Genomic DNA, 10,987 nt, shown 5'->3' with positions numbered 1-10,987 from the left:
TTATGTAGGCTTCCTGTGGGAGTGTGTAGAATTCTGTTCAATTAAATAATCTTGAGAAAAAGTAAGTGCCAATGTCCTTAGCTTTGGACGAGGTGGTTTGGTAATTTTTTTACGTTCTTCCAGTTCCACGAGATTGATGCAACAATACCTTCCATTTTCACATAGTACTTCACGTACTTCTGTTGTTTTGCATATTTTCCTGCAGTATCCTTGTATATATTGATTCCAGCATCTCTTAAGTTGTTCGGTTACTGTGCACATAAAGAACAATAGGCCAAGGTCAGAGTTTGAGACAAAAGGTAATTTTGGTCGTGGGGAAGACAGGGGATGTTTGTAAGGATAAGGTATATAGGAGACTCACAGAGCATATATCAGTAATGTCCCACAGATATTACCCTCTAAGAGGGTGAACCTCAATGTTTATGTCTAGCTGATCACTCATATTTTGTTCCTCTAGAGTTCTGGGCATCCATCCAACATCTGATGGACTTCACCAAGAGCAGTGGGTCTTATTTACAGAAATAAAGAAATCGAATTCTTGAGTTCAGGCTATGGAACTATGCTATGCCCCATCTGAGAACCTCAGTAAATCTGCCTCTATTTGATTGCTTCTTAAGGTACTACTTCCTGGAGGAGGAAATGGCAACCCACTCCAATATGCTTCCCCGGAGAATGCCATGGACAGAGGAACCTGGCAAGCTACAGTCCATAGGGTCGCAAAGAGTCTGACATGACTAAAGTGACTTAACATTAACATAACAGTGTACCACTTCTTTACCACTGCTCAGAATACAATAATTTGTTACTATGTATTTATGTCTGACTCAGACTCTGCTGTTGGGTTCATACTTGCTATAATGATAAAGAATGACTTTTTTTGGTTCCGGTCAGATGTTTCCCCCTCAACATTCTTCCTCCCCTGTTGCTTCTCATTATGAACATTTTTATCAATGCATGTCTTCCTTTGGCTTCTATGTCATCACAATAATTTTAGATTTGTTTTATTCCTCCATGACTCCCCATTCTCTTTCTACTTCCGGAGGAAGGAATTCCTCCAGACCTTTGCTCACCATGATATGTCTTCTATCCTTTAGTGATCCTAAATATTTTCAATAATCTCATATTTTGGCTTCAGGGCTGGTACTATCCTCTGGATACTAACCCCAGAAAATGAAGGCTGAGAACAAAAATGCTGCCTCCAACACCAGGTTCTAGAGTTCCTTTGACTGGTAGAAGTTTAAGGGGCTAGAAGTAGGCCATTCTTGCTCTATCATAACAAGCAAATACAAGAGATCTGGTTGTGAAAGAGGACAGGAAGCTAATTTTTAAACTCTTACTATGTGCCAAGCCTTACGCTGGATGTTTTATCACTTAATAAATTCCCCATGAACCAAAGGGCTTCCCTGGTGGCTCAGTTGGTAAAGAGCCTGCCTGCAATGCAGGAGACCTGAGTTTGATCCCTCGGTTAGGGAGGTCCCAGAGGAGGAAATGGCAACCTACTCTAGTATTCTTGCCTGGAGAATCCCAAGGACAGAAGAGCCTGGTGGGCTATAGTCCATGTGGGTCTGAGCGACTAAACCTACCTACCATGAACGAGGTGTCATTATCTCCACAAATGGGGAAACTAAGGCTCTGTGAGTCTTCACTTTTTTCCAAAGTTGATAAAGTGGTAGATGTTGAAGGCATGTTTCTTAAGACTGAATCCAAAGTTTCTTCTTCATCCACTATTCACACATGCTAGTATAATATTGATAGATTAAAATATATATATATGGTATCAGAGTGGAAGAAAATAAGGCTGGGTGCTAGAGTAAAAACTGAATCCAAAGAAATAAGGGTATTCCCAGTTATTGGTCTTATGTCTTTCTGTAGTGAGTCTTTGTCAGAGGAAATTATGACCTCTTTTTAGCTCTATGAATAATCCTTTTAAGAATAGTACCGTAGTAGAAGCACTCAGGAAGAGGGAATTTTTGATGACATTTGATAGACTTCAGCCATTCCTAGGGCCTCTTTTCCTACTGTGAGTTATAAAATTCCCTTGAGTTCTTGAAAGTACTCTATCCACTATTGATTTGAGTGAGCCCCTGGAAAGCATCTACACTCACCACTATACCGCCAGTGTGGTTTGAGTGAGCCCCTGAAAATTTCTGGATTACCTGTGAACTTCTGGAACAGCAGAATCACAATGATCAGGAGGAGCCTCATGGCCAAGCTTCCCAGAGGAGGTGACAACCAGGTCTCTTGGTCCACTATGTCACCTTCCTCAGAGACTTAGATTCTTATACAATGAACCAGAACAGATGGTATGATATGAAGTGTGCCCCCAAATTTCTGAATTGTGGATTTTGCAACATGTGGGCAGAAACAGGAAATTTGGTTACTCAACCCACACATGGGATTCAGAGAAACAGTGTGTTCCATCTCATCACACCTGATGCCATTCTGTAGGCTGTAGACTGCTGGTGAGAAAAGTCTGTGCTTTCTCTACTTTGGCTGTCTGCCTAGATAGACATGTAGACCTATACTTACTTCTAAGAATGAATAAGGACATAAAATAAATGAAGCTTATTCTGTTGGCTGCATTCATCTAAGTCTCTGACTATTGTGTCTAACACTTTAGCCAGTCCAAATGGTAGCCAATTTTTATCCCTATATCCTAGCTAGATTTAGTTACTCACAGACAAGCAATATGGGCTCCCCAGGTGGCTCAGTGATAAAGAATCCACCTGCCAATGCAGGTGCAGGAGATGCGGGTTTGATCCCTGGGTCAGGAAGATCCCCTGGAGCAGGAAATGGCAACCCATTGCAGTAATTTTGCCTGGAAAAATCCCATGGACAGAGAGCCGTAGCCTGGAGGGCTACAGTCCTTGTTGTCACAAAGAGTCGGACACAATTTAGCAACAGAACATGCAGCAGGACAAGCAATATACAATGACGGAAGAAAAAAAGAATGACTACAATAAAATTTTCATTTAGAAACAGTAAAAATGGGGAGAAAATACAGAGATAACATAGCATAATGTATCATCCTGATGGACCATAATGGCAAAAGTTTCTTTCCTGCAAGTGTAGAGAATTCTTTAGTTAGTTTGTATCTTTCTGTTCTATTCTCTGGGAAGACTTCCCTGTCCATTGATCTCTGTGGAGGTATCTTGGAGGAGGTTGGGAGATAATTCTTCTGGGGATTGTTCTACTTTAACAACACTTTTCTTATTAATGCAGTTTAGGAAACTATGTGAATGACTTTGTTATTCAGGCTTTGACTTCTATGACATTATAACTCTTCGGAAAGATTAGCAGAAAGTTAACAGACTTTCCTTTCAATTGCTTTCAGTCATTTTCATGTCTAAGACCCAACTCAGAAATCTTTTTGAATCATGACAGCTCATTTTAGATCCCAACCAGGACACTAATATCATCTATGGAATAAGCTTTTGGAGATTATACTATCTCTACCACCCCTAACAATTTCTCACTCAGGCTCTGGCTGTGAGCAGATACAATATAATAGCTTCTGGACAGTGTAGATGAACTAGCTGAGACTGATTACCATTAATTTAAGTAGTATCAACACACTCTTCTGTGTAATACCCTCAGCAACACTTGTCTATCTAAACACAGAAATGTACACAACAGATAGTTGGGTCAATACAGGTTTGTAGTGTGCCCAAGGACTCAAACAACTAAAAGAAGAGGAATAAAAGAGTTCTAGTTATTAGCTAAAGAGTTATTGAAGTAAATCATGGACTCCATTCTAGATAGGGAGAGAATATAAAGAGGGAGGGGCTGAAAAATGATCTTTGAGATTTGAAGGTGAAAGAGATTATTTATATTAATAAAATATATTGCCTCTACAATGGGGAGAACATTCTATATCTAACCTGCATTGTCTTCTTCACCAACTTTGTGATTAGAAATCTCACATCCCTTTGTCCCACAGGTAATATTAAATGAGCATCTTAGAAAAAATAATGTCTCTTTACTTTCACTTCAATAATGTGTGTGTGTGCTTGCATGTGTAAATGCACATATGTATGTGTATATCTATTCTAGTCCCTGCTGCCAGACAGTCTATGCGCCTGGAAAATCTCCTAGATTGATCCCATAAAGTAGGAAGTAGTTGTTCCCATGAGTGAGGTAGAAGAATAAAGAATATGATGTTTCTTAAAGAGGAAGACATCACTAATCAGTACTAAATCTAAAGACCTTAAAGTCCACTGGGGGTTTTAAAAGTACAGATTGTTTCAATATACTACTTTAAAAAGGACACGAGTGTAATAAATTTCTGGATAACTCATCCACCAAGCTCTACTGAGTTAGGAGTTAAGAGAGCACATTTGATTGTTTAAGTGGGTCAGCCAGGAACCATGTTTGAAGGTTTTGTTTTATTTTTCTTCTTATGTCAATTAAAATAGTATTTAAAGATAGTTTTATTGTGTAACATACATTATTAACAAGAATCTGGAAATATAAAGACAAAGAGAAGAAAGAAAACAACTAGCACCATTACTACTATCTAAAGAAAACACCTGGGAATATTTTGTATACCATTCTAAATTTTTCTTTAGTTGAACTAAGTTGCTTTATTGTTTAACCTAAATATCCATTTATGGGATTTTCCTGAATAATAGGAAAGATGCAATAAAACTGTCTCAAACTTCCACCAATTGCCGGGGTCCAGCCCCGGTGGATCCAGGGTGATTCGAAGGCGGGGGGACGGCGTCGGCATCTTTGGAAATAACTTATTTAATTACAGATAGAGAGGCATTAGAAGATTAGCAGAGAAAAAGAGGCCGAATAACTTGGTTCACATGGGATACCAATCACCACCTACATAGGCCGCAGGCGTCTTCCCGTTCTCCCTAGGGAGAGGAGGCACTGAGCCCCCCCACCCCCGTCTGATCTTAGAAGCCCAGGCAAAATTAATAGGCTTGGTGGGTACCCATGTACCAGATGGGAATTCGGCCAGAAAATAGTAAGAGAGAGAAAGGGGCTGAATAACTTGGTTTACGTGAGAGACCAATAAAATTCCAAGACAAGGAATTTGCACCATCTACGTTGGGCCGCCAGTGCCACTTGAATATCGGAAGTTGCCCCTCCTTGGGCTCCTTCTCGCGTGGACTTGAAAACCAGGGCAAATAAGTAGACTTGGAGGGCACTCACACTCCAGATGGGAATTCAGCCAGAAAAACGGGGAGCAGAAAAGGACGACACGAGGGAATCAGTCTTTCCAGAAACTGATCCGATTTCTTTATTTTGGGGTTTGCTTATATACCTTTTGTTACACATAGGGATGAATACAGAGTCACGCGGGGGTCAGCAGTCCTGACCTTTATTAAAATCAGGTGCTTTACATAAATGAATAAAAAGGTCTTAGGGATATTACATCATCTTCTGGCCATGAGTGAGACCTGCTGACATTCTATGATCCTTTCTTTCTGATAACTAAAAACCTTATTTCTTCCAAGGGTGTTTTTTCTTAAACCAGGCACCACCCTCCAGATAAAGTTGCATTCCTATAAGGTAAGGGTGTAGTGAGTTACAATCAAGAAAGGAATTTATTTAACCCAAGGTTAACATGATTAATCTTAAAGGTTAATACTTATTTCTCCTATATGTTTAAAGGTTAATACTTATTTCTCCTATATGTTAGTTATATTCACTATAAGGGCAGGGAATATGGAGATTTAGCAGCAAACATCAGCCCAACAAATGAAAATCCTTTCACCAATGCTCCCCTTAAGATCTATCTAGTCTTAAGATAGTGATAAGGTTACATTTTTATATGGCAAGGACACAGGGATTTATAATAAAGTACAGTGATCTATTACAAAAGAGAAAATCCATTAACTCAAAAAGTCTAGTATTGCTAACACCTAAAACTACTATATTTCCTTTTCTATATTCCAAATACATTGATTAATATATTCCTAGGTGCCTAAGGATATGGAGGCCTGGCTGCAATCATTGACTCAATGAGAAGAAAAAGCCCTATACTAATTAAGACTCTCAAAATACTCCAAAACCCTCTGTGCTGTTTATGGTTAAGAGGTAGTAAACAATCATGTGGCAGGAGTATGGATAATCCTGTCACACAAGCTAGTCTGTCAGCAGAGAAGTTTGACCTGAGACATCCTTGTCCCACCCAGAGCAGGGAATTAGCAGCAATCATTGACACAACAAATGAAAAACCCTTCACTGATATAATTCCTAACCAACCCATTATACTGATAATTTCTAACTCCCCAAAGAATTTGCCTTTAGTAAGTCTAAAACATCTCCTGCCTCTCAGATTGGGAGGCTGTAAACAATTACATGTGGCCGGACGAACCTATACAGGTGGGTTAGATAACCTTCAGAGGAGTTCGTAAGCCGAAACACTCTTATCACGCACAGGAATTTTTATTACCTTGGAGCTGCATGTTTACTCCTTCTCCGAGAGAAATGGTTATGGGGGAGAGCCCCCCGTAAAGTCAGAGGCATAGGTGAGAGCATAAAACAGACTCTGGTTTTGGGGTTAGATGCTCGGGAACAGGGGGTTTCCTGAGGATTGATCACGCCTTTGCGTATGCCAAGCCTCCTTCCTCCTTTGCCATGGGCGGAGTTCCTCACGCTGGTTCCCGGCAATCAATTGCCTGACTTTCGAAAGCCTCTGCTAGTTCCAGACCTCTGCTAGTTCCAGAGATGTTTACATTGTCAGGGATACACTGGCCTTCAGAATTCTCTGTCTTCATATGTTAACTCTGATCTGCACCATATCCACCCTCCTTGATGTAAAGCTCTTTAACTTCTAGCAAAAATAAAATCACACATACTAAACATTTTGGAATTTAGCAGAATTTATACAAGACTTTGGGAAGAAGAGCTACTGAGAAGATAATTACTCGGCAGTAACATAAATAACTTTCCATAGGATGAAAGACTTTATTGAACTTTTTTTTTAACCTGACAACTTTATTGTTATTTTTTAATTAAAAATTTTTGTGAAGCTTGCTCTTTCCTTTTTTTCCTTCCTCTCTCTTTTCCTCCCTCCCTCCCTCCCTCTTTCTTTCCTTCCTTCCTTCTTATTGAAGTATAGTTGATTACAGGATTTTATTAGTTTCAGGTGTTCAACAGTTCAAAAAATTTTTGAGATTTTTATACATTACAAAATGATCACTGTGATAAGTTTCATTACCATTTGTCACCAAAGTTATCATACTATTCCCTAGAATGTACATTACATCACTTATTTATTTTATAACAGGAAGTTTGTACCTCTTAATCTCCCTCATCAGTTTCTCTAATCACCCAAACCCTCTCCCCTTTGGGAACCACTAATTCGTTTTCTGTATCTGAGTCTGTTTCTGTTCTGTTTGTTCATTTGTTTTGTATTCCACATATGAGTGAAATAATATGTCTTTCTCTTTGTGATTCTTTATTATGACTGAGTAATATTCCTTTGCCTAGATATACCACATATTCTTTATCCATCCATTTATTGATGAATACTTACATTGCTTTCATATCTTGGCTATTGTAAGTAATATTGCAAATAGTGCTATAAATAACAAACTTGGGGTGCATATATGTTTTCAAACTAGTGGTTGTTTTCCTTTTAAAAATGCCCAGAAGTGGAATTGCTGGATTGTATGGTCATTCAGTTTTTAATTTTTTGAGAAATCTCCATACTGTTTTTCCTAGTGGTTACACCAGTTTACATTCCCACCAACAGTGTACAAGGGTTCCCTTTTCTCCATATCTTCACCAACACTTGTTATTTTTTGTCTGTTTGATAATCTTTCCGACATCTGATATCTCATTGTGGTTTTTTTTTTTTAAAGATTTTTTAAATAAATAAATAATTAATTTTAATTGGAGGCTAATTACTTTACAATATGGTGGTGGTTTTGCTATACGTCGACATGAATCAGCCATGGGTGTCCATGTGTCTCCCTGTCCCGAACCCTACTCCCACCTCCCTCCCCATCCCATCCCTCTGGGTTGCTTGTTGTGGTTTTGATCTGCATTTCCCTGATGTTTTGATGTTGAATGTCTTGTATTTATTTGTCATCTGTACATTTCCTTCAGGAAAATGTCTATTTAGGGGCTCTGCCCCTTTTAAAATCAGGTTATTAGTTTTTTTTGTTGTTGAGTTGTATGATTTCTTTATATATTTTGAATATTAATCATATTAGATACATGATTTGCAAATATCTTCTCCCATTGGGTAGATTGTCTTTTCATTTTGTTACAGTTTGCTGTGTAGGAGTTTTTTAGTTTGATGTAATCTCATCTGTTTATTTTTACTTTTGTTTCCCTTGCCTGATGAGACATATCCAGAAAGTACTGCCAAGACCAACATCAAAGAGAGTACTGCCTATATTTTCCTATGACCCAGGCTTTTCCCTGGACACGCTCAGCTGTGTCATACTAGCCCCCTCAGAATATCTTCATAGCAGTCAATCTTGGTCCTCTCTCTGGGGTCCAGCCTCTGAGGCCTGAGTTTTATAGTTGTAGATTTTACATTCAAGTCTTCAATCCATTTTGAGTACATTTTAAAAATACGGTGTTTGATAGTGTTTCTACAGTTTATAATTTTTTTCATATGACTGTCCAGTTTTCCCAATACCATTTGTTGAAGACACTATTCTTTCTCCATTGTATGTTCTATTCTCCTTTGTCATAAATAAATTGTCCATATATCCATGTGTTTATTCCTGGGATATCAACTCTGTTCCATTGCTTTATGTGTCTATTTTTTTTTTCTGCCAATACTGTGCTGTTTTGATTATTAGAACTTTGTAATACAGGAGTTTTAAAACAGGGAGTGTGATACCTTCAGCTTTGTTCTTTTTTTCAGGATTGCTACATTTTAGAATTTTTCATCTATTTTTGTGAAAAATGTTCTTGGGATTTTGTTAGGGATTGCACTGAATCTGTAGATTGCTTTAGTTACTGTGGACATTTTAATAAGGTTAACTCTTAAAATCCATAGCATGGGATATATGGTCTGTGTGGTTCTCACTCCATTCAGACTGAGAGAATTCACTTAGGGCGCTTGTGAAGGCAGGGTCCTATGTTCTACAAGCACTCAGAGTTACAGTGTTCCTGGCACAATTATCTCTTGCCTCTCTGGTGGACCCAGACTTTTCCCTGGACTCTCTCAGCTGTGTCATACTAGCCCCCTCAGAGGAGCTTCATAGCAGTCAATCTCGGTCCTCTCCTTGGGGTCCAACCCCCGAAGCCTGAGCCTCAGCAGCCAGCCTCTACTTGCTGCGAAAAGCTTGCAAGCCACTTCTTGGCTGGGAAGTGCTGTGGTGAATTCTCTCCACTTTACCATCGGATCACCTGTTGCTGCCTTCCCCTCTGAGGCTCTGAAGCTACCCCCAACCCCGTCCATGATCCGGATGTGCTCCCTCCTTGGGGCACAGGTCCTTGTCTTGAAATGCTTTGTCTCTTTTTAAGATCTTTCTCTTCTACCCTACCTCATTCTGAGGAGACTGGCTTGCCTTTTTGGAAATCTGGGGTCTTCTGGCAGTGTTCTGAAGATATTCTAAAGGAGCTGTCCCACAGTACAGATGGGTTTTTGATGTATTTGTTGCTGGGTTTGGGGAGGTGATCTCCCTGTTTTATTCCACTGCCATCTTGAAGGTCTTTCCCATTGTATAACTTTCTATAATATATTTCACAAATACAAATAACCTATAGGGTTTTGTTTTTTCTGCATTAAGTCTTTGTTGCCACATGTGTGCTTCTCTAGTTAAGGCACATGGGCTTAGTAGTTGGGGTGTGTGGGCTTAGTTGCCCCCAGGCATGTGGGATCTTAGTTCTCCAACCAGGGGTCAAACCCACTTCCCCTGCCTTCTGCAGAGATCATACTTGAGAACTATGTGGCTATGCAGAATTTCAAGGTAAACCTTTGAGGATATCTTCAGAATTGGCATGAAATGGCTTACAGATGTTGTAGCCTTGAAAGCAGGCAGAGATGCCTTCAATATGTGATTGTGTTTGTGAAAGATTCTCTTCCTTCATGAATCTCAGACTTTTCATATTTTAAATGGGAATAATATATCTCACTAGTATAAGCCTTAGAATTCCACGGGTGCAAGAGACCATGGTGTTCTATATGTCTTAACTATTTTAGTTTTCAGAGTGATTTTAGGATAGGTGTATGATTATACCTGTATTACCAGTCAAAGAATTGAGGCAGGTGTCACATGACGAGTAAAAGCAATGTGAGCAAACCTAGATATAATCCTGCTGCTGCTGCTGCTGCTAAGTTGCTTCAGTTGTGTCCAACTCTGTGCGACCCCATAGATGGCAGCCCACCAGGCTCCCCCGTCCCTGGGATCCTCCAGGCAAGAACACTGGAGTGGGTTGCCATTTCCTTCTCCAATGCATGAAAATGAAAAGTGAAAGTGAAGTCGCTCAGTCGTGTCCGACAGTCGTGTCCGACTCTTAGCGACCCCATGGACTGCAGCCTACCAGGCTCCTCCATCCATGGGATTTTCCAGGCAAGAGTACTGGAGTGGGGTGCCATTGCCTTCTCCAAGATATAATCCTAGATATATTTTATTCCAGTTTATTCAGCTTTAATCATGTTATCATAATTATTATAAAGTGCTCTTATTTAATGAGATTGTATATCAACATGCTTGGCATGTTTTGAGTTCTCATACCATAAAGACGCCTTTTCTCTCTCAAACCCTAAAGCAGTTAAAGATTATTTACTACCTTATTTCAAGCATGAGATGAAGAGGGAATGGACCGGCATGAGACAGGAGTTTCATGTTGCAGCTCTAAGATTACATTTCTCTTCTGTAACCTCAGTGATCACAGCTCTGTGAGGTTGTCAAGGTAGTGATCAAGGTGATTATTGAGGAGAAAGCACAGTGAGTTCTACCACAAGCCTTTAAACCCCATCTGGCTGTTCAAAGAGATTCTATGAGCCTAACTTCTGTCACATTTTTCTCTGCATAGTAATGAACTTCCCCCCCAGGTGAAA

General features: G+C 39.6%; 1 protein-coding gene across 1 annotated transcript; it reads right to left on the bottom strand.

Annotated features, from left to right (window-relative positions):
* Positions 1-2,205, bottom strand: LOC120869449 (beta-defensin 127-like). The gene is made up of 2 exons (XM_040248768.1): positions 2,157-2,205; positions 1-251 (listed from the first exon to the last, which is right to left on the bottom strand). The coding sequence occupies exons 1-2, from the start codon at positions 2,203-2,205 to the stop codon at positions 1-3; spliced, it is 300 nt and encodes a 99-aa protein (XP_040104702.1).
* Between the last annotated feature and the right edge of the window lie 8,782 nt (positions 2,206-10,987).

The sequence above is a fragment of the Oryx dammah genome, unplaced genomic scaffold (genome assembly GCF_014754425.2).
Source record: "Oryx dammah isolate SB20612 unplaced genomic scaffold, SCBI_Odam_1.1 HiC_scaffold_10, whole genome shotgun sequence".
NCBI classification, from domain to species: domain Eukaryota; kingdom Metazoa; phylum Chordata; class Mammalia; order Artiodactyla; family Bovidae; genus Oryx; species Oryx dammah.
This window is presented reverse-complemented; position numbering and strand designations above follow the sequence as displayed.